The sequence below is a fragment of the Colossoma macropomum genome, unplaced genomic scaffold (genome assembly GCF_904425465.1).
Source record: "Colossoma macropomum unplaced genomic scaffold, Colossoma_macropomum, whole genome shotgun sequence".
NCBI classification, from domain to species: Eukaryota; Metazoa; Chordata; class Actinopteri; order Characiformes; family Serrasalmidae; genus Colossoma; species Colossoma macropomum.
In genome coordinates, this window is record NW_023494792.1 from 61,041,350 (window position 1) to 61,065,768 (window position 24,419).

The 24,419-nt window shown below is 38.6% G+C and overlaps 2 protein-coding genes across 4 annotated transcripts; both read right to left on the reverse strand.

Annotated features, from left to right (window-relative positions):
- Nucleotides 1–1,784: 1,784 nt before the first annotated feature.
- golt1ba (golgi transport 1Ba) lies at nucleotides 1,785–11,981 on the reverse strand. Of its 3 annotated transcripts, XM_036577729.1 has the most exons (6): nucleotides 11,869–11,981; nucleotides 8,741–8,832; nucleotides 7,669–7,847; nucleotides 6,469–6,550; nucleotides 3,798–3,832; nucleotides 1,785–2,542 (listed from the first exon to the last, which is right to left on the reverse strand). In XM_036577729.1, the coding sequence occupies exons 1-5, from the start codon at nucleotides 11,891–11,893 to the stop codon at nucleotides 3,824–3,826; spliced, it is 387 nt and encodes a 128-aa protein (XP_036433622.1). In that variant the 5' UTR covers nucleotides 11,894–11,981; the 3' UTR covers nucleotides 1,785–2,542; nucleotides 3,798–3,823. The 3 variants fall into 3 exon arrangements, with proteins under 3 accessions (XP_036433622.1, XP_036433621.1, XP_036433620.1); XM_036577728.1 differs by lacking the exon at nucleotides 3,798–3,832 and having other exon boundaries at nucleotides 1,793–2,542; XM_036577727.1 differs by lacking the exons at nucleotides 1,785–2,542; nucleotides 3,798–3,832 and having other exon boundaries at nucleotides 6,311–6,550.
- A 6,305-nt stretch (nucleotides 11,982–18,286) lies between these two features.
- On the reverse strand, nucleotides 18,287–21,676 carry stmp1 (short transmembrane mitochondrial protein 1). The gene is made up of 3 exons (XM_036577730.1): nucleotides 21,523–21,676; nucleotides 20,689–20,742; nucleotides 18,287–19,694 (listed from the first exon to the last, which is right to left on the reverse strand). Exons 1-3 carry the CDS (start codon nucleotides 21,535–21,537, stop codon nucleotides 19,623–19,625), a joined length of 141 nt encoding a protein of 46 aa, XP_036433623.1. The 5' UTR covers nucleotides 21,538–21,676; the 3' UTR covers nucleotides 18,287–19,622.
- Nucleotides 21,677–24,419: the final 2,743 nt, after the last annotated feature.

Sequence of the window (24,419 nt, forward strand, 5' to 3'; positions counted from 1 at the left end):
GAGCTACTTGACCCACGTTTATTAATGGTGCCACATGATTTCCTCTCTCATTTTTTTAATCATCACAATCGATATAAATAATTGGTGCGCGCTGAATATTGCTCTGCCTTAGAATTATGGGCTGGATGACACATTATTGGGAAATGTAAGTAAATTATATGTGCTTTAATGTCGATTATTAACATGTTAAATTAATCATTTTTATTACCAGAGATGTAAAAACACAAATGTGTCAATATAAAAACTGCCAAAATCCATCTCTTTAATGTAATATTAGTACTATTAGTAGTATTATTCTTTATTTGTTTATGTTTAATATTATTAATTTTCTGTTGACAACAGGTGGCATTACTTTTTCACACCCTATGTCCAAAAAATGGACACATGCCCATCCAATATTTCTTCTGAAATTGAGTTTTGAAGGGAAATCCCACCAGTTTTTTCAAATTTCTTTATTATTCAATCATTGGGATGTAAACAGAGGGATTCAGAGTGGTTTGGTGTGAAACGGTTCAGATGTCTTTACAGTGGTGGTGATAGGAACCAGGGGTCGCCATGACTACAACACAAATATAGACATTTTATTTACTATCCAGAACCACCAGTGAACCTACACGAGTCTTCTGAGTTTATATGGAATGTTTATGATGGAAAATAGTGGGAAATCTGTTTTCTTCAGCATGTGTTCCTTAGCAATGAATATCTTCTAAAAATACATTTTGATCATCAATATATCAAAACTATCATAAAACAGTGTTTCAGTCATCAGGTAGTGAATTCATAACCATTTCATGTAGTAACTTTCTGTGAGGGAGCTTTTAGAGGTGGACGTCTGGTTCCTATCACCACCACTGTGAACAGTTCTGACTGAGTAAGTTTCACTAGAACGGAGCGTTTCACACCAAACCACTCTGAACGACTTTTTGTAGCAACAGCCTCAACTCTTCTGGGAAGGTTTATACTAATTGTTAGACCATTGCAGTTCTGGATCACTCCAACTCATCCCAAAGGTATTGGATGGAGCTCCATCACCCCAGAAAACACAGTTCCACTGATCCACAGCCCAGTGCTGGGTGGCTTTATACCCCTCTAGCTCATGCTTGGCATTGGTGCATGGTCACATTAAGCTCCTGTGCAGTGTCCCATTCTACTGGACAGTGCTTTTCTATGGGGATCATACAAGCTGAACACCTGTATCAGCAATGTGTGCATCTTAAAGTAGCCAAATTATTAATCAAAGTATTTGATATCACAATCGAATGCAACTGTATTCAGTTTTATTGCACATGTTGTCTTGCATCCCCTATACTGGAAAATGAATATTAATACATGCATAATTGCAGTCATATGTAAAAGCTTGAAAAACCCCAGTCAAATTACATTTTGTTGATTTTCTAAGTTAAATAAAATAGTCAACACAAAACAAACTTAAATATACTTAAAAATCCTTTTCTGCAAATTCTAGAGCAGAACCTCTCTCTAAATTTTGAGCTTAACAAATTGAACAAAAATAAAACAAATGGATAGACTTTTTTTTTTATTTACGTTTTTATATTAAATACGACAATTAAAATGCGCAGAAGTGTGCTCTCTGTAGAAGTGGCTATTTGAGATTATACTATTTCCCAGATGTTCAGAATATTGTTAATTAATATACTTTTACATTCATTTTAAAGCACTGTGGCCGGGGTGTCCAGTCTTATCCACAGAGGGCCGGTGGGGCTGCAGGTTTTCATTCCAACAAAGAAGACCAACTGATTAAACGAGGGGAATCAGATGAGCTTCAGCTTGTTTTGAGTGAAAACCTGCAGCCACTCCAGCCCTTCGTGGATAAGACTGGACACCCCTGCATTATGGCATCCGGATGTCAAAGTGAGACTCAACACGCAAAGATTTTGTTGTTGTCTCTTTTTTTTAATCAGTATTTACAAAGGTTTGTGCAGTTGAACCATCACTCAATAGCAGCTCAACTTATAAAAAGGAGTAGTGACGAAATACCAGCTCGCTCGGAGACTTGGGCTGTACCTGCCGTGTCGGGCACCCTCTGCTCGAGCTCAGCAAGAACAAGCCATTCATGACAAAGCGATGCAGCTCCCTTCACTCCGCAAACAGGACCGAAGGCACAGCAATGCAAAAGAGCCGTCAGTGTAACAGAATCCGGGTTCTGCTTCAGAAATCAGTCAGGAACACTAATCACGTCCCACGTAGCATTCCCTCCTCTGACACGCAGAGGGTTACAATGAGCTTTAGGACATTTTTTGGGGTAAAGCTGTGTCAGACCATGAGATCAAGCTCCATGAGCTGTCTTGTTCTGTATTTCCCACACAGTTCATTTGGCTTTGTGTCGGAAAAAAAACACTGACACTTCCCTTTAACTGGAAAGACGTGTGTATGGAACACTTCCATAACATGATCTTAAAAAGATTTGGTTTAACCGTTTAGGAGTTGATAATATTTTAGGAAAATCCATCATAAATAAGTAGAAAGACGAGTGCAGTTTCCTTTACACCATGTTGTTGCTCTCTCCCACTTTGTCCACGTACTGAAAAACAAATCAGAAAGAACATTTAGAATCTGATCAGCCTTGGTCTTGGCTTTGCTTTAACCTCTTATTCTCCTGGTTTTTCCATCTGAATATGCACCGATCAGGCATAACATTATGACCACCTCGTGTTTTTAAACACTGTGTCCACTCACTGTCCACTCTATTAGACACTCCTACTTTGTCAGTCCACCTTGTAGATGTAAAGTCAGAGACGATAGCTCATCTGCTGCTACACAGTTTGTGTTGGTCATCCTCTAGTCCTTCATCAGTGGTCACAGGACGCTGCCCACAGGACGCTGTTGGGTGGATATTTTTGGATGGTGGACTATTCTCAGTCCAGCAGTGACACTGAGGTGTTTAAAAACTCCAGCAGCACTGCTGTGTCTGATCCACTCAGACCAGCACAACACACACTAACACACCACCACCACATCAGTGTTACTGCAGTGCTGAGAATGACCCACCACCCAAATAGTACCTGCTCTGTGAGGGTCCATGGGGGTCCTGACCACTGAAGAACAGGGTAAAAGGGGGCTAACAAAGTATCAGAGAAACAGATGGACTACAGTCTGTAACTGTAGAACTACAAAGTGCACCTATATAGTAAGTGGAGCTGATAAAATGGACAATGAGCATAGAAACAAGGTGGTCATAATGTTATGCCTGTTTGGTGTATATATATATATATGTGCTTGTGTCCTGCTGCTGTGTGTTGCTCCATATGACCTGAAAAACATTTTGTTCCAGTGCATACAAGTTATATTAACAATAAAGACAATTTGACTTGACTTGACTTAAAATACTACACTGTCCTGTCTAAACCCTAAATCTTATTGGAACGATAAACAGGCTTATATGGTACAAGAGGCCCATTGAAACCCAGTCCAGACTTTTCATCTTTTCTGTGCTTCCTTAAATTGTTCAGATAATTCAGACAAAATGTGTTTGCTTATGTTAAAGAGAGATGAAATCCATATGACAAATATACTTACTTAGATTCAGGTGGGCTTATTCTGGGCTTCTCCCCTATTTAACCATTTATCTACTGACCCTGCTTAAAAATGCACCTTGAAACCTGGAGGTGTTGTATATCTGAATATGCTGCCCCTCGTCAGACGACACTGAACACAGTCATAATCATCATCATAATCATCAACATAAACTGAGCAGAAATATCCAGAGCTCTCAGACAGGTACATGCTCACATGCAGGTGGGGAAGAAAGGGGGGGTGGGGGAACAGCAGTGACTGACCAAGTTCGCTGATTGTCCTCTCAGCCTTACGAAGGCTTTAAGAAAAACAAAGACACGTTCAAAGACAGGAACAAGTCTGTTTTCATTGTGTCAGGTGAAAACAGGCAGACGCACATTCTTAAAAAGAAGGGGTTCTTCAAGGGTTCTTTAAAGGCAAAGGTTAAAGTAAAATTTCTGTGCTTAAATTTAGAAAATATTTATTTTTGTGCGTGCTGATAAAATTTTGCTGCAGTTGCCTCCACAAAGTCTTGAGGTTCATATCGTCGCTGTCCAAAGAAAAACATGCATCTTCAAAACTGTAATTTTACAGAAGAGGTTTTATTCCACGCAATTTTGGAACACGTCTTTTGCTCCACTGATCATGAAATTTACACACAACCTAAAGGACAGCTGCCGAGTTCAAACGATGCAGAAAAACCAAAAAATGGACAAAAAAATGGAGATGCATGTTTTATTTGGACGATATCGTCTCTAATGCATGAATTATTAATATTATTTGTTATTAGGCCGATCATTATTATGTATAATCTACAAAACAGAGAATGTATAGTATATACTTCTTCAAAGAACCTTTTTAAAAACAATTCTATATAGCACCAAAAAAGGGTTCTGCTATTGTCATGGAACCTTTTTTTTGGTACTATATAGAACCCTCTTTGCAAAGAATGTATATGATCTCCTATCATCCAGGCACCTTGTTGTGGCCTCTGCTCATTTTCAACCATTAGTAGCATTTTTTGGAATAAATATTCCTTTAAAGGTTTTGACATTTGAAACACGTTTGCTTTTAGTAGAAATCTGACTATTTGAGACTAAAGTGAAACTACAAGCAACCTGCTACAGCTGATTAACTGAAACAGAAGACGCTGTACAGACAGTGCAAATGCAAAACATACAGCACTGTTAGAAATAAAGGTTCTGTTCAGGTACATTTTTCATTCATCAAGGTACAAACAGTGTAAATGTTCCCTCAAAGCTCCAACAGTGGTTTTAAGGTCTGATTGTGAACCTTAAATAAGTTTTTCCAGGTGAAAAGTTCGTATTTGTACCTTTTCATAACCGAATGTTTTAAACAGAACAGTAAAATAAAGTCCTGGAGACGAGACGGGGTGTGTGGAGTCAGTACAGCTTAGAACATATCATTTCAGTGGATTATGGTTCAGTTATGTTCCCTGACTAAAGGTACTGAGATGGACCCATGAGGGTTCCACCCCAGTGACAAGAGGGGAACTGACCCAGTGACAGTTTAGCACCTTTATTTCTGAGAGTGCTGTAAACACTACCAGCACTGTAAGTTACTAATTTACATTTTAATAACATGGCAGAAACTCCAATTGTTGTTAGAAGCATTTGGGTTAAATTCTTACAATGCAAAACTACAAATTCAGTACAGTTACACAAAGCTTCAAAATAAAAGGGGAACTCCACCATTTTTTACAATTTCCATTTAAGTAAATGGTTCAGATGTAAACAGAGTCATTCAGAGAGGTTTGGTGTGAAATGTTCTGTTCTAGAGAAACTGACCGAGTCAGAACTGTTCACAGTGGAGGTGATAGGAACCAGACGTCCACCTCTAAAAGCTCCCTCACAGAAAGTTACTACATGAAATGGTTATGAATTCACTGCCTGATGGCTGAGACATTGAGTTCGCTTACATGCACTCAATAATCCAATCATAATCGGATTACTGCAGTTATCAGACTATTCAAATGATCATGTAAACAGCACACTCTGATTTCTTCCATTGGAGTAAGGTCTAGAAATCTGATTAAGAACCTGATAAAGAGGCTGGATTTCAGCATAATAATCAGATTTCTCAGTGCATGTTAACTCTTACTCTGATTTCTTTCGGATTTCTCAGTCTGAGCATGTGCGAAAACAGATGCCGGTAGCGGAAATAAACGAGCAGCGTCGCTGTGAGACACAGCTAAACACTTTTGGAGCAACACTGAAACCAAATACATGCTTGAGGAAATGAAGGATTTCAATATTCTTCATCTTCTAGATGATGTTAGTTCATATTTTCAGGTAAAGTGCTGTGATGTTTAACAAAAAATCTGCAGCACAAAGTTTGAGTTTTATGTTACGTTTACGTCACGTCTTCTTCTGTGAGTTTATTGGCTGGATGTAAAGCAGAAATCCGATTATTGTCTGACTCATATAAACCCAGAGTTTCCCCATTATCTGATTACTCAAGTGCATGTAAACGTGTTGATCGTATTACTGACAAAATCTGATTTTCTGCAGTTATCGGATTATTACGTGCATGTAAACACACTCAGTGTTTTACGATCTTTTTGTGATAAAGTCTGGATCCTAAAAGTTCTTGGTAATCAATTTATGTTAATCCATTTGTGGCAGAGAGGCACATGCAGGGTGTTGTAAGGCAAAACAGTCCCCAAAGAAAACTTATTTTTTCAGGTTTTTCCACTGTTTTACCATCATCAACATTCCATATAAAAGCTCAGGAGACACGTGTAGGTTCACTGGATAGTGAATAAAATGTCTATATTTGTGTTGTAGTCATGGCGACCCCTGGTTCCTATCACCACCACTGTAAAGACATCTGAGTCTGTAATGTTCATTTTGAAAAATCAGTGGAGTTTCCCTTTAAAGAAGAAGACAGATGGAAAGTGGGCCCACTGCACTCTAATGCACCATGCACACTTACCCCACTAATGAAGGGCAGATTCAGCAAGGAGCCCAGGACGGGTATCCGTCTGATGAAGCCGATAACCACCGGGAAGAAACCCCTTCACACAGAGAGAACGACAGCATAAGTCTATCTATTTTTCTATTACAGGAACAGAGGGAAAACGTGGAACGGACTGGGGTCTGGAATGAGAACTGGACTGCAAAAAGCTGGTCTAAATAATCAGCTACTGTCACTGATTTCTCATGCATTCCACCGCAATACATTCTATGTATTCTATTCTAGGTGATGGATCATACACGCTTAAGAAAGACGGTTCTTTGAGGGTTCTATATAGAACCATGAACACTCAAAGAACCCTTTGCATGATTAAAGTGGTCCTTTATAGCACCATAAAGCATTCTTCTATTGTTACAAGCTTGACATTGTCACAATAGAACCCTTTTTGGTGCTACATGGAACCAGTTTCAAAAAGGTTCTATATAGAATCATCTACAGCACATTCTCCATCAATCAGACGAACCATTTCATGATGCAAAGAACCTTTTAAATCATACAAAGGGTTTTTTGAGTGTTCACGGTTCTATATAGAACCATTTTCTTCACTATACACTTAAAAAATGGTTCTTCGAGGGTTCTTTAGTAAAGAAAATGGTTCAATATAGAACCACCAACCCTTTTCAAAAAGGTTCTATACAGAACCATCTACATCACACTCCCAATCAATCTGGAGAACCCTTTTACAATGCAAAGAACACTTTAATCATGCAAAGCGTTTGTCTGAGTGTTCACGGTTCTATATAGAACCATTTTCTCTACTATACACTTAAAAAAAAGGTTCAATATAGAACCACAAACATTCAAAGAACTCTTTGCATGATTAAAGGGTTCTTTGCATCGTGAAAGCGGTTTTGTATGGTTCTGTATAGAATCTTTTTGAAAAGCGTTCTATATAGCAGCAAAAATAGTTGTTCTATTGCTACAGGCTTGAAATCGTAACCCTTTTCAAAAAGGTTCTATATAGAACATTCGCAATCAATCTGGAGAACGCTTTCACAATGCAAAGAACACTTTAAACATGCAAAGGGTTCTTTGAGTGTTCATGGTTCTATATAGAATGTTTTTTTTTTTACTAAAGAACCCCTGAAGAACCATCATCTTTTTTTTAAGAGTGCAGATCTAAAAAAAAAGCAAGCAGTTCAATATTAAGATCTTCACCTGAATAAAAGGAAAAAGCCATAAAACTCTAGAACCACTCCGACGATGGGCCACCCGATCAGCACCACGAAGACCCCTCCGAGGAAGAAGCTGGTGGCTTTCATCTTGTGCTTCTGGAAGAAGAATCTGAAGGTTCTCTCCAGGCCGATGACGAACGCTAAGCCCACCACAAACAGGATCTGCAGAAAACAAAGTGTGTGGAGAAACAACAGAGAAAGACTGAGGATGAACTTGAACCCGAAAACAGTAAAAAACTTAGTAAGACTCAAAAAACCCATCAGGGTCACATTATCTGCAGAGCATCTATGAAGAACAGGCTTCAGTATTAAATTCCACTAATTTTTCTACTTCTCTCCATAATGCAATCATGAGGACCCTGACAGACACACACACATCTTCTAAACTGCTTATCCTTCTGGGTCAACAGTCCATCACAGGGTAGACAAACACACAGACATAAACATTCACCCACACACTCACACCTAGAGGCAACTTTGCATGTCCAATTAGCCTGACTGCATGTCTTTGGACTGTGGGAGGAAACCGGAGCACCTGGAGCAGCACTGCTGTGTCTGATCCACTCAGACCAGCGCAACACATACTAACACACCACCACCACGTCAGTGTTACTGCAGTGCTGAGAATGATCCACCACCCAAATAGTACCTGCTCTGTGAGGGTGCATGGGGGTCCTGACCACTGAAGAACAGGGTAAAAGGGGGCTAACAAAGTATCAGAGAAACAGATGGACTACAGTCTGTAACTGTAGAACTACAAAGTGCACCTATATAGTAAGTGGAGCTGATAAAATGGACAATGAGCGTAGAAACAAGGAGGTGGTCATAATGTTATGCCTGATCGGTGTATATATATATATATATATGTGTGTGTGTGTGTGTGTGTGTGTGTGTGTGTGTGTGTGTGTGTCAAGACAAGCACCCACATCACTCAACAGCTGCATGTTTCTCAGGGATGCTAATGATAAAAACTTCACACTAGTTCAGCAGTTTTTCCCATCAGTCACTTTTCCTCACACAACCACACCTCTCATAATCAAAATGTAAACACTTACGTTTCCAATAGCGAGGAGCGCTTTGTCGAAAAACAGAATCATTCCGAAGAACAGGAAAAACACTCCGAAGCCTGTTAATCCCATCCCGATTTCTGCAGAGTGAACAGAAGAGAATCACCTGAACACAGTTCAACAAACGCCAGGCACACCTAGCCTCACTTTCACGCACAGCTGTGTCGTATGACCCACACAAAGCATCTGTGTTTACTGTTCAAATGACACAAATTGTGTTTCATGTAATTAGATATTCCCTGTGATGGACTGGCGACCTGTCCAGGGTGTATCCTGCCTTCCGCCCAATGACAGCTGGGATAGGCTCCAGCACCCCACCGCGACCCAGAAGGATAAGCGGTTTAGATGATGTATGTAATTAGATATTTTTATAAGAGCTCCGATGATGGTTGTTCTACAGAGTGCAGAGGCGGAGGTCCAGTTTCAGAGCATCAACTGGTCATTCAATTCCAGTCTTTGATATATTAGAGTACGTTTCCATTGGCATGCATGACCAATGCAGTTAGAGGCCCATGTGGAGCTTAGAAAATACACTATATGTCCAAAGTATCCCTTCAATTTAGTGAAGCTCCTTTATGCTGCATCCATCGCTGACACAGACGTACAGCTGGTATAATTCCTATAGAAAAGCACTGTCCAATAGAATGTGACGCTCTGGAGCAGCAGCACAGGAGCCTAAGGTCTCCATGCCCAATGCCAAGCAGGGCCTAGAGGGGTATAAAGCCCCCCAGTGTTGGGCTGTGGAGCAGTGGAGCTGCGTTCTCTGGAGTGATGGAGCTCCATCCAATACCTTTGGGATGAGTAGGAGTGTCTAGAACCGACCATCCAACATCAGTACCTGACCTCACTAATGCTCTTGTGGCTGAATGCCATAAATGTTCCAACAACAAGATGGTTCTTCAAGGGTTCTTTATTAAAAGCAAAGTTTCTATTGAGTACCATGAGTTCAATATTTCATGCTTAAATGGTTCTTCAGATTGACGGAGAATGTGTTGTATATGGTTCCATATAGAACCTGTTTGAAAATGGTTCTATGCAGCACCAAAAAGGGCTCTGCTATTGTTGAAGAACCAGAAGAATGTATGTAGATTCTGTCTGGTCTCATGACTACCACGTGTCTGCATGTCTTTATGTTGATTAGTACTCCCGTCAAACCCAGGGCTGAAAGATTTTGGCAAAATATCTAATTGCGATTTTTCTGACGATATTATGATTTAAATTGTAATGGTTTATTATCGAGGTATAAAGTGAGGTATGGGCCTTTTTTTTAGCTAAGAGGACCAGCGTATACTTTTTCGTGTTCTTTTCATGATGAAAGCGTTCTCCAGACTGATGGAGAAAATGTTGTATATGGTTCTGTACAGTACCTTTTTGAAAAGAGTTCTGTACAGCACCAAAAAAGGTTGTTCTACTGTTACAATATCAGGCTTCTTACAATAGAAGGAAAAAAAAAGATGGTTCTTCAAGGGTTCTTTAGTAAAGCCAATAGTTCTATATAGAGCCATGAACACTCACAGAACCCTTTGCATGATTAAAATGGTTCTATATAGCACCAAACAGGGTTCTTCCAATGTTACAAGGTTAACATCGTCACAATAGAACCCTTTTTTGGTGCTATATGGAACCGGTTTCTATATAGAATCATCTACAGCACATTCCTTTTAATCATGCAAAGGGTTTTTTGAGTGTTCACGGTTCTATTTAGAACCATTTTCTTCACTATACACTTTCTAAAGAAAATGGTTCAATATAGAACCACGAACACTCAAAAAAACCTTTGCATGATTAAAGGGTTCTTTGCACCGTGAAAGCGTTCTTCAGGTTGATGAAGAAAATGTGTTTTGTATGGTTCTATAGAGAATCTTTGTGAAAAGCATTCTATATAGCACCAAAAATAGTTCTCCTATTGTTACAGGCTTGAAATAGTAACGCTTTTCAAAAAGGTTCTACACAGAACCATTTACAGCACATTCTCCATTGATCTGAGAAACTCTTGAACTATGCAAAAAACCCTTTAATCAGGCAAAGTGTTCATGGTTCCACACAGAATAATTTTCTTTACTAAAGAACCCTTGAAGAACCATCATTTTTAAGTGTGCTGTGTTTCTTCTGAAATGAAGGACATTAATAGTATATTTGTTCCCCTACTCTTCCGGAAAGGCTTTACACTTACACACTTAAAAGAAATGGTTCTTCAAGGGTTCTTTAGTAAAGGGAATGGTTCTGTTTAGAACCATGAGTTCTATATAGAACCATTTCAAGCTTAATTGGTTCTGTGCATGGTGAAACGGTTCTACAGATTGATGGAGAATGTGCTGTTTATGGTTTTACACCATCAAAACTGGTTCCACTGTTGTATACAAGCTTGACATCATAACAATAGATCTCTTTTTGATGCATGGTTCTATGCAGAACTACACACAAAACATTCTCCATCAATCTGAAGAACCATTTCACCATGCAAAGAACCTTTAAGCATGAAATGATTCTAAACAGAACCACTGCCTTTACTAAAGAACCCATGAAGAACCATCCTTTTTTTAAACAGAAGGACCTAAAGGCCTGGTCACTAACTGAGGCACATGATATATTGGTTGGTTCTTGTCATGGGACCAGACAGAACATCCTTGATGTTTAGTACTGAGTTATTTATCTAGTACTGATACTAATGTTAGTCACTATCCTGCTGATAAAGGACCTTTAGAAACTATCAGGACTAAAACATAATGGTTTTACTTTTTAGTGGGAATCAGCATAGTGGTGTCCAGCTGAACACCTTTAGATCCCATTAGGAAACAGCCAATGCATTTAGAATCAGCCACTGGTCACCGGTTAAACCATTAGGGTCCTTTACAATGTGATATCAACCCATTACACACATTACAGAACCAACAGAAACTCTTAATGGTAATAATTACGACACATAACAACCCGGTGCTATTCTGCTGCTGAAGACACGAAGCTTAAGTCAGCTTCTGGTTCGAATTCCCCCGTTCCACCTTAAACGGTGCAGCAGTTACAGTCTGACAGCTGCACCATTTAAGGTGGAACGGGCAAATTCGAACCAGAAGCTGGCGAATAGAAACCCATATGTGATAAAATCTTATTAATCTTACTCTGCGAGTCAGTGAGAGAGATCATCTTGGCAGAGAACCGATTTACTTCACTGAGAAACTAGAACCCCGTTCTGTTCAACTACAGCAGCAGCTGTTCCAGGAGTGTCCACGTCTTGCGCTTTGTGCGCATGCGCGGCACGCAGCCTTTTAACAGAGTAAAAGTCCCCATCCCCGGCCGCGTTCCAATAGCAGTGGATTGAGACTTCTTTTCTTTTCTGCTTTCCTTGTTTTTCTCATGGATATACGTGCCTAGGTGCCGCGTTGGGTCCAGCCAGGCACGTCAACGGCGCCGCCATTTTGGGGCGGTCAACATCCTGCTGGACTGCATTCAGTACCATTACAAAGCGGCAGTTTGAGAAAGATAATGTCCGAAATTACACTATTTCAAGAATATTACACTCAGAAAGTGGGATAAGATTATATAACCGAGGGAACACAGTGATCCACTCATGTTTGTGTGATGTTGATGTGGTTGGTGATGCTCAGAAAAGCATGTGATTGTTTTTCCTCTGGTTTTATATTAAGCTGATTTCATTTAATGGTCTATTCAGGGCATCTTAACTTTACGTAGCAGTCATTTATTTACAATGATGGGTGTAGCTGGGTAAATTAGAGAATTCCTTGATCCGTGTAGATATTTTTAATAGATTAATGTAGCTTGCATGAATCTGAAGCTCTTATTTGCCAGCTTCTTGTTCGAATTTCCGCCTTAAATGGTGCATCAGCCAGCTTTTCCCGTTCCACCTTAAATGGTGCAGCTTCACCAGAAAGGGACTGCTGCACCATTTAAGGTGGAACGGGAAAACTCCAGGAAAGAAGCATATAACCATATATATACAAGCAAGCATATAACAATAGGATGCATTACAGCCTTCACATTCCCAGAATAAACAAAATAACAAAAAAATAAAAAGGAAAGAAAAAAGAAAAACAGAAACAAAAAGGAATGCCATTGGGATTTAAATAAAATTGAAACAGCTTTAACAGCAACGGATTTACAGTATTTCTTATTTTGCTGCTGGCGCCAATTTACTAAAGTAGAAATGTAATTACACAGATCTATGCATTCAAACGTGATGTATGAAGGTTTTTTTCTGGCAAATTTCACCTTATGTGTATAGAATTTAGCTATTATTATGATCAGGTTTATTATAAAACGTTCATTTGGGTTAAACAAAAGGTCATCAAAAAGATATAAAACTTTTTTTATAAAGCTTTTGATTTCTTTACCAATCTTTCTCTATAGGTCAAAAAGGAGGTTGACCCAGAGCGATTCCATGGATTCTGGAGCCCCTTTACAAAAAGGACATGCATCACTCACGTTGAAGGATTTACTCAACATACCACTGACAGGGTAGAATCTATGCAATATTTTATAAAGCAGTTCTTTTATCTTCTTATTAAGAACATATTTATAGGGTGGAGTCCAAATTGTGCGGTTGTTCTGCCTTTGTTGAGTTTGACCGCTGTAATGTCGCTAATGGAATAGATTTATGAAATAAAAGCTGCCTTATATAATCATTGTTACACTTCTTATCTATTATATCAACCCCATTAACAGAAGTGATACAGTTCTGTAGAGAAAAATCCTCTATAACCTTTTGATTACTTTTAATTAAACAGAGAAGACCATCAGGGACAGAGTCACACATCCTCTTAAAGTCTGTATTGCAAAAGTCAGAGTAGGAAATAAAATGATGATTATCATCAAGTAATTGGTTAATCAGCAAAATATTACCATTAAACGACAGACGAGAGAACAGTGACCTTCCCTTATAGATAACGTCTTCATTGTTCCAAAGTAAAGACTGCTTACAGACGGGTCATTGATCAGGTGGTCCTTTGGAGCAGCCACAATAACCTGGTGCTGAACTCGAGATGACAGTGGACTTCAGGAGGGAGCCCTCCAGCCCTGTCAGCACTCACCATCCTGGACAGAACTGTGATGGCAGTGGAGTCCTACAAGTTCCTGGGCACAACAATCACCAGGGACCTGAAGTGGGACAGCAACATCGGCTCCATCATCAAGAGAGCCCAGCAGAGGATGTACTGCCTGCGTCAGCTGAGGAAGTTCAACCTGCCCCAGGAGCTGATGGTGCAGTTCTACACAGCCATCATAGAGTCCGTCATCACCACGTCCATCACAGTGTGGGGCAGCTCAGCCACCAAGCCTGACCTCCACAGACTGCAGTGCATCATCAGGCCTGCAGAGAGGACTATTGGAGTTAAGCTGCCCACACTGCTGGAACTGCATGCCTCCAGAACCAGGAAGCATGCAGAGAAGATCTCCACAGACCCCTCTCACCCCAGACACCACCTGTTCCAGCTCCTTCCCGTCAGGCCGGCGCTTCAGCCAGATGAGGATCAGGACATCCAGGCTACAAAGGAGCTTCTTCCCACAAGCCATCACTCTCCTGAACAGTTTAAATATTACACATTAAAATATTCCAGCTTCAAACTGCACTTCATAAATACTGGTATATAGGATCTAATTCAACTCTGTCCTCTGGAACTGCTGCCTCAAACCAGTGTTTATTCTAGCACCTCACTTACCTGCCTTAGTACCCCACTTATCTGACTGTTACTTCACTTACCTGCCATATTACCCTACTTATCTGACTGTTACCTCACTTACCTGCCTTATTACCCCACTTATCTGACTGTTACTTCACTTACCTGCCATAGTACCCCACTTATCTGACTGTTTCCTCACTTACCTGCCTTATTACCCCACTTATCTGACTGTTGCCTCACTTACCTGCCTTATTACCCCACTTATCTGACTGTTACCTCACTCACCTGCCTTATTACCCCACTTATCTGACTGTTACCTCACTTACCTGCCTTATTACCCCACTTATCTGACTGTTACCTCACTTACCTGCCTTATTACCCCACTTATCTGACTGTTACCTCACTTACCTGCCTTATTACCCCACTTATCTGACTGTTACCTTACTGATCCCTTTCTCTGCCACTATACACCCTTTAACTGCTGCTGCACTCAGCACTTTAACTTTAGACCCATACTTTGCACAATGTAAGGTTTACAGGTATGACTGTGTGTGTGTGTTTGAGTGAGTGATGGTAGGAATGCATGTTTTATTTTATTTTATTTTATTTTGTTACATTTTATATTTTATATTTATTTTATTTTATTCACTACATGTAAATGTCTGTCTGGTACTGTGCACTGTGAGCTCCTGTAACCAAAACCAAATTCCTTGTATGCGTAAGCAAACCTGGCCAATAAAGCTGGATTCTGATGTTCTGATTCTGAATATTTTGTCTAATTGTGTAATAGCTAATTTCGGTGCTTCTAAGGCAGAAGACACATAAGCAGCTCTGGAGAGCCCCTCTGCTTTGCTCAGTAAACACGACCTTGAACGGACAACTCCTGAGACTCTTCATCTTTCAATACAAGTGAATCTGTTCTCAAGCGGATCTTGACCGCTCCAACATGGCGGACGCGCAGACGTATCGCCTCAGATAGAGAACAACAGAGAGCGCAGCATCCAAATATGGATATCTTTGGTTTTTCCCCTGATTTGGTGGCGGATCCTCATTCTAGTCAGCTCTGCCACGATGTAATATTTGGTGAGGCCACTGGCTACAGACCAGGCAAAATCAGGGGCAGCAGAAAAGAAAAGAAGGGTTAATGCGGCTATTCGGACGCAGCCATTCTGTCGCATTAAAAAAGCGCAGAGTTTACGGAAGTTAGTTTGCACATAAATGATAAAAGGAGCAATACTTTCCTCAGATATCTGGAGTTTGTCAAGATTATTTGAATCCCTCTGTCTGGCTATTATTATGATATTATTTTTTTATTTATTTTTTTAATTATTATTTATTTGTATTGTTTATATATTTGATTGTATTTCACTTTGTGTTATTTTAGATTATTTTGCTGCTGTTAATTTGCCCATTTAGTGTAGTAGTGATGTGTGTGTTGTAATTGTTATGAATGATTGCATCAATAATAAAAGAAAAAAGAAAAAAAAACATAAAAACGTGAAGGGCCCATCCCAAAACTAAAAAAAAAAGTTATTTTGCTCTCTTTGGGTTTTTCTAATAGACACTTATATTTTTTATTTATTTATATTTTTATTTATTTATTATTATTATTTTGTTTTTATTCCATGGATTAGTATTTATACCAAATTCAAACCTATGCAATGATTTCTTTTTCTAAATACGCCTGTTTAATATAAATTAATGGCTAAATGGTTCTACAATTCAAAACCTGAAAATAAAGCACTTTGTGTTTCTGTTAGACTTCCGTAGCAGGATTTTGAGCCATATTTCATGCATCGTCATTACTGCCGTAATGCTGCCACCTGTTGGCCACATTGACAACCGCAGCCTTCTATCTCACTAAAGCAGCGCAATGAGGAGCTTTCAATGTAAATCATTGAAGCATTTATAGGATTCATAAGGAACCCATAATCCAAACGGTTTATCTGGATATTTATTGGTAATGTAGAGCTTTTATTTAACTGCTATTAAAGTCGACTACAAAGTGATGATGGTTAGATAAACTAGCTTATGCTGGTTGCTGTCACTGATGAAGGGGCCATTCAGCTCATTTTGATCATTCTACCAATTTCTGTCTCAGGAAACATTACAATCATAATGGAAACAAATCTAGAACATAAACAGCATGTTACATGTTGCATAGAAACAAGTTATTTTCCAATTTTTGTTGCTGTTTATGAGCTGCTAGCTGTAAAAAAAATTGAATAAACAAAAAACGATTTTTGTAACATACTGACTTTTTATGGAGCCCCTGAAGTGACATGGTGAGTATTTTTAATAAGGCCTCACCACAAGTTAATATAACAGGCCACATATTAATATATTGAAGTCACGAATTAATATATTGAGGCCACAAATTAATATATTGAGGCCACAAACTATTATATTGAGGAATTACTATATTGAGGCCTCAAACTATTATATTGAGGTCACAAATTAATATATTGAGGCCACAAACTATTATTTTGAGGTCACAAATTAATATATTGAGGCCACAAACTATTATATTGAAGTCACAAATTAATATATTGAGGCCACAAACTATTATATTGAGGCCAAAAGATAATATATATTGAGGCCACAAATTAATATAATGAGGTCACAAATTAATATATTGAGGAATTAATACATTGAGGCCACAAATTAATATAATAAGGTCACAAATTAATATATTGAGGCCACAAACTATTATATTGAGGAATTAATATATTGAGGCCTCAAACTATTATATTGAGGCCACAATTTAATATACTGATGCCAAGAGTTACTATATTAAGGCCACAAGTTAATACATTGAGGTCTGTAGTCTTAAATGGCCACTTATTAATCCTCTAAAACTGAACAGTTCAATGACAAAGCGTCCTGAAATGACTTCCAAGCAGAAACGGAGTCATGAGTCTCTTCACATGTTGGAAAATAGAGGAAGGGCGGGGAAAAAAAGGGGATGCCAGCTTGACCACAACAGTAAAACCAGCATTCAGTGTGTGGGTCAGAATTTCACAGACAGAAAACAGTCACTGTGACGTTCTTTCATTTACATATTTACTTTATATCATGAGAAAAAAATGAGTTTGTTTCAAACTGCAGGAGCACAGGATACAATCCACTTCATATATCATATCAAACAGATACAGAACACGAACAGCATATTACATATTGCATAAAAACAAACTATTCTCCCATTTTTGTTGCTGTTTGTGAGCTGCTAGCTATAAAAAATTACTTAATAAACAAAAAGAGCTTCTCAAATTCTCTGGTTCTTCCAATTTATAAACAGACTTTTTACAGATCCCCTACGGTGACCTGGTGATTAGTTTGGAATAAGGCATTCCCATGAATTAATATAAAAAGGCCACAAATTGATATATGGAGGCCACAAATTAATATAATAAGGTCACAAATTCATATATTGGGCTCACAAATTATTATATTAAGGCCACGAATTAATATTTTGAGGTCACAAATTATTATATTGAGGCTACAAATCAATATAACAAGGCCGCGAACTAATACAATGACGCTAATAGTTAACGCACTGAGGCAACAAATAAATATATTGAAGCCACAAATTAATATACTGAAGCCACAAATTAATATGAGGCCACAAGTTAATATACTGAGGCCACAAATGAATATGATCAGGCCATAAATTAATATGAGGCCAAAAGTTACTATATTGAGGGAACAAGATAATATGAAGATTTTCACAAATTAACTGTGACGTTCTTTCATTTACATATTTACTTTATATCACGTGAAAAAATGAATGTTTAATATTGCAGGAGCATTAGAACCCAATATATTATATAGGACTTAATATATAACTTTATATTATATATAAGCAATTATATAGACTATTAATCAGAGAACAAAGAAGAGAGCATAACGTTCCAAACTGGCACATTTATTCAACTGCATGGTCACTACAATTTCTTTGTTTCCATTTTCATTTCCAGTGCAAACAAGATACCAATACTGTATATTTACCATGTCATACTAGGAGTAGTTTGAGATTAAGTCATGAATTCCTAATAGAATATAAGAGTAACTTGTATTATTTAATGATTGTTTCACTATACTGAGCATTTCACTTCTAAACACAGCCTCTGTTGAGTTCCTTGTTGATATAACTTAGGCACCAAACATAAGAACATGCATGAGATGATACTGTATGAATACAGACCCAAAGGTAACTCTTGAGGTTATCCAGTAAAATCTGTGCATAACGAAATCGGCATTAATTTGGGGAAATAGGCATTAATTATGCATATCAGAAAACAAAGTCGTTCCGATTGGTTTGATGTGAAATCGTTAATTTGTAGACAAACTTTCCAACTCAGATGTCTTTACAGTGGTGGTGATAGGAACCAGGGGTCACCATGACTACAGCAAAAATATAGACATTTTATTTACTATCCACTATAAACCACCAGTCAACGTACACACGTCTGTAGAGTTTTTTATGGCAAAATAACAGCAAAACCTAAAAAAAAAGTTTATTTTGGGGGCTATTTTGCCTTAGAACACCTTTTATGTATCCCTCCACCTTGATTGGTTTAAAACAAGTACTGTAAAACTGCGTCTCAGTGAATTCATAACTATTTCATTTAATCACTTTCTGTGAGGGAGCTTTTAGAGGTGGACGTCTGGTTCCTATCACCACCTCTGTGAACAGTTCTGACTCGGTAACTTTCTCTAGAACGGAGCGTTTCACACCAAACCACTCTGAACGACTTTGTTGATGTATTAACCATTTAATTATACATAAATTTTGAAAAACTGGTGGAGTTCCCCTCTAAGGAGTGGTTATTTGGACACAATGATAAGTGATAGTTTATTCTACGACTAAGATTTGTGTCTCCAAAACCAGCCCTTAGAATGATTTTCAAGTAAGTCGTTTTCATAAAGATCTATGCAGCGAAGAAATCAGTGTCTTAATGTGCATGAGAATGTAACAAATACCCTTAAGGTCAATTCTGACACTTCCATAACAAAAAGTGCTAAAGAGAAGTGCATAAAATATAAAGCATCAAATCATAGCTCTGTTTTTAGGCACTGTTTGACCACCTGACTACACTGTGATCAGAAAATTTAGGTTCTTCACAGAACTTAGTCAGCTGTTGGGATCTAAAATACATGTGCTGCTTTTATTCCCAGTGATTTCCATTTGCAGACAAGCCATAAATTATGTATTTTCCCCTCCACGTCCTTCATTGTTGTCACTCTGGAGGCTTTTTCTTGGCTTCCACGTCCTTTTTGAAGGCCTCTATCTTCTTTGCGATGTTGGGAACCTTTAGTGAGGGTAATAAAAAAGAAAAAAATAAGAACAGAATTAGACAATAATAACTTCAAGGAATTTTTAGTGATCGTGAATAAAATGGAATTGATTAAATTCTGTGTCCTAATGCATAAATACACTGTGCACATAGCACAGCACAGAAAATTAAGACAGTCAAATCTAATGGGAACAAACTAAGGCATAATGTTTGCTTCTGAGTACATTTGATAAAGGGGAATTCCACCCATTTTTAAAATTCTCTCCAAAATGCAATTGTTAAGATGTGAATAGTCATTCAGAGTGGTTTGGTGTGAATTGCTCTGTTCTAAAGTCAGACTTGTTGGTGATAGGAACCAGACGTCCACCTCTAAAAGCTCCCTCACAGAAAGTTACTACATGAAATGATCATAAATAAGCTACTTAATGTCTGAGACACTGTTTTACATTTTATTTTTTTATGATTTTTTTAAATCAATTAATGGTGGAGTATGTGCATATTTCTATTTCATCATTTGCTATTTCATCATTATCATCATTCCATACAAAAACTCGCATAGGTCACTGGTGGTTCTGGATAGTAAATAAAATGTCTATATTTGTGTTGTAGTCATGGCGACCCCTGGTTCAAATCACCACCACTGCAAAGTCATCTGAATTGGTAAGTTTCTCTTCAGTGCACCATTTTACATCCACCACTCTGAATTTGTTTACATTTCAGCCACTGACTTATGCAGAAATTTAGATAAATCAGTGGAATTCCCCTTTCAGCTCTAACACTATGACCATAGTTCTGACCACTTAAGAACAGGGTGACAGAGTATGCAGAGAAACAGATGGACTACAGTCTGTAACTGTAGAACTACAATGTGCTCCTATATGGTCAGTGGAGCTGATAAGATGGACAGTGAGTGTAGAAACAGGGAGGTGGTTGTTATGACTGGTCAGTGTGTGCCCATATGTAGGCCAATTAAATTGGCTAGGAAAGAATAAAAGTCTTTATAGCTAACCTCATAATTCTGTGCGAGATACATCCCGACCACGTTCCCCAAAGTGAAGCCAACCTGCAAAACAAAGGTGGGTGATCTGGTAAATATACATGTAGAACAAAAGCACTAGACAAAGCACTTTTTGTAAGTCGCTCTGGATAAGAACGTCTGCTAAATGCTATAAATGTAAATTTAATATATGTGCCAGATCAACTAACATTACTGACTAGTCTACAGTCTTACAAATGATGATTTTTTTAAAGGTTCTTCACAAAAGGGAACGGTTCTAGCTCTACTTAGAGCCACGTGTTTAATATAGAACAATTTTATGCTTAAATGGTTCTTTGCATGATGAAATTAATCTTCAGACTGATGGGGAACGCGCTGTATGTGGTTCTAAATTATATAGCATCAAAAAGGGTTCTGCTACTGTTAAGACGTCAAGCGTGTACACAATAAAAGAACCCTGTTGAAAAAGGTTTTACTCATCTAAGGGAATGGATCCATACAGAACCGTTTCATGCTTAAATGAATTGTTGACATTGTAACAACAGCAGAACCTTTTTGGTGCTGTACAGAACTATTCTCTCAAAAACACTATACAGCTATATACAGCGCATTCTCCATCAATCTGAAGAACCATTTTACCATGTATATAACCATTTAGGCATAAAATGGTTCTATACAGAAACAGAACCCTTGAAGAACCACCTTTTCAGGGTAAAACATACTGGATAAGGAGTAAGTTAGCTTAGCTTAGCTTCGCTCCTCACTGACCGGACTTTAGGAGTGAAATGTTGACGTAATACGAAATCTGACAAAAACATTCACTCATTACACAGAACAGATACTCACTATGAACTGCATCATGGTTAGAACCTCGGATGTACAGAACCAGTACAGAAGATCTGGCCGCGGGATCGATGACCAGCAGGAAAAGCAGCCCCGTTCTCACTGCTGTGGTCACAAAAACTCGGCAGTCTTCAGCTGGTTGCGTCACTTATTTTCCAAAATAAAAGTCCGGTCAGGTTGAATCCAAATTTATTTATATGGCTTTTTACAACAGGTGATGTCACAAAGCAGCTTTGTGAAAGAAGTCGTAATATTTCGAGGAAAAAGTCGTAATATTTCGTTAATAAATTCGTAATATGTCGAGAAAAAATTCGTAATATTTCGAGAAAAAAAATTGTATGGTATGATATTTGGAGAATAAAGTCGTTATATTTGGAGAATAAAGTCGTAATATTTCGAGAATAAAGTCGTAATATTTGGAGAATACAGTCGTAATATTTCGAGGAAAAAATCCTAATATTTCGAGAAAAAAATTGTATGGTATGATATTTGGAGAATAAAGTCGTAATATTTCGAGAATAAAGTCGTAATATGTCGAGAAAAAATGTGCTGTATGATATTTGGAGAATAAAGTCGTAATATTTGGAGAATAAAGTTGTAATATTTCGAGAATAAAGTCGTAATATGTCGAGAAGAAATTCGTAATATTTCGAGAAAAAAAATTTACGGTATGATATTTGGAGAATAAAGTCGTAATATTTCGAGAATAAAGTCGTAATATTTCGAGAAAAAAATTGTCCGACATGATATTTGGAGAATAAAGTCGTAATATGTCGAGAAAAAATATGTACGGTATGATATTTGGAGAATAAAGTCGTAATATGTCGAGAAAAAATTCGTACTATTTCGAGAAAAAAAGTCGTAGAATTACAGCATTAAAGTGGCGTTAATGCCAGGAAAGGTGGTAATATTGTGGCCAAAGGCTTTGCAAAGGAAAAGCAGCACCTCCTGGTGTTAAATGAGGGGCGGTGAGTTGGTGGAGTTCTACTTTCATATCGATTCACCCATAAAGAAACACTCAGTCTCCCTGTCTCTCCTGCACATCAGCACCAGCCTGTTATTAGTATAAGAACCGGCTGAAACGGCTGAGCAGGAAACTGTGTTTATCTAGAACAAAGAGCCAGACGGACTCGGAGGAAACTGTCTGTCTGTGTTGTTGAAAGAGAATCACAGGCAGGGTCGTCTACACGGCTATCGGGGGCTACATCTCCCCCCATTCAAAGAGGGCATGAAATTTCACAGACAGTGAGAATGATGATCCGAGATTTAGTTAAAAGGAAAGCTTTCTTTCTTTTCTGCAAAGACAGTGACGTAGATTTAATTTTTGTTCAAGAGACTCACTCTTGCATGGATGATAGTTCTTTCTGGAGAAATCAATGGGGGAGAAAAGTTGTGGTTAGCACATGGTAGCACTCACTCAGCAGGGGTCGCTATTTTATCACACAAATTTAGAGGTAACATCTGTTTCACAAAAGCAGATATGAATGGACTCTGAATAATACCTGTGATTGAAGTATCAGGTAATACTAAGCTATTCTGAACTACTATAAGAAGCACACTTAATAATTTCCCTTCAGCAAAACGTATTATTGGTCAGTATTGGTTTTAATGAAGTAATGGACAATACTTCGGATAGACTCCCTGCAAAACCTACATGTAACTCAAATAATCTCTTAAAATTTAGCAAAAACTTAGATCTAATAGATACTCGGAGATCCCAAAATCCACAAAGAAAACAGTTTTCTTGGAGCACCAAAGATTGTTCTCTTCAATCAAGAATTGACTTATGGCTAATAGCAAATGAATTATTACCTTTAGTAGAGGAGACTGATATATGTCCTGCGGTCCTCGCTGACCACAAAGTAATCAGATTGAAAATAAACCTCATTAACAAACAAAAAATCTATAATAGTGGCTACTGGAAATTGAATAATAATATACTTTGAAGTGATGATTTAAGAGGAATAATTAGGGAACTCATTAGCGAACAGTGGAAAATAGCACGTAATGCCAATGAATATGGGAAACACTGGGAATTACTTAAGTTCAAAATTCGATGTGCCACAACAGCTTTTGGTAAAAATCAAGCCAAGGAAAAAAAAAGCCGAAATCATTCAATTATTGAATGAAATATCAAATCTAAGTACTAATCCTGAGAACACTGATGTGCAAGATACATCTTCTAGATGTGCTGGGACGCATCATCAGTGATGTATCCTGGGATCCTTGGGTGTTTCGGGTCTCTCAACATCAGACACCCTTGCCCAGGTTGATCAGGCCCCGACTTGCGTCCCAGCAGCAACTGCCCACGAATCAGCCCTCTTGATCCAAAGCCACCTGGTGGCTTTCTCTGCGGCTTCGCTTGCAGATCGAATAGCCCTCCTCTTTGACACCCCCGTAATGCCCAGTTAGTTGAGGACTTTACAGAGTGAGCGTCCTGCAAAGCCTCTACAGCCCACCTCTACAGGCTCAGAGTATGTCTTCCAGCCTCTGTCCTTGCACTTTTCCACCAGTTCCTGGTACTTGGCGCGTTTCCTCTCATTTGCTTCCTCAATACGCTCTTCCCAGGGCACTGTGAGTTCCAGCATGATCAGTTGGTTTGTCACTTCAGAGGTGACTATCATGTCTGGCCAAAATGATGTTACTACAATCCATCCATCATCTAAACCGCTTATCCTTCTGGGTCGCGGTGGGGTGCTGGAGCCTAACCCAGCTGTCATTGGGCAGAAGGCAGGATACACCCTGGACAGGTCGCCAGTCCATCGCAGGGCAGACAGACATACACATTCACACCTAGTAGATGTATCTTGCACATCATTGCACACCTAGGGGCAATTTAGCATGTCCAATCAGCCTGACTGCATGTTTTTGGACTGTGGGAGGAAACCGGAGTACCCGGA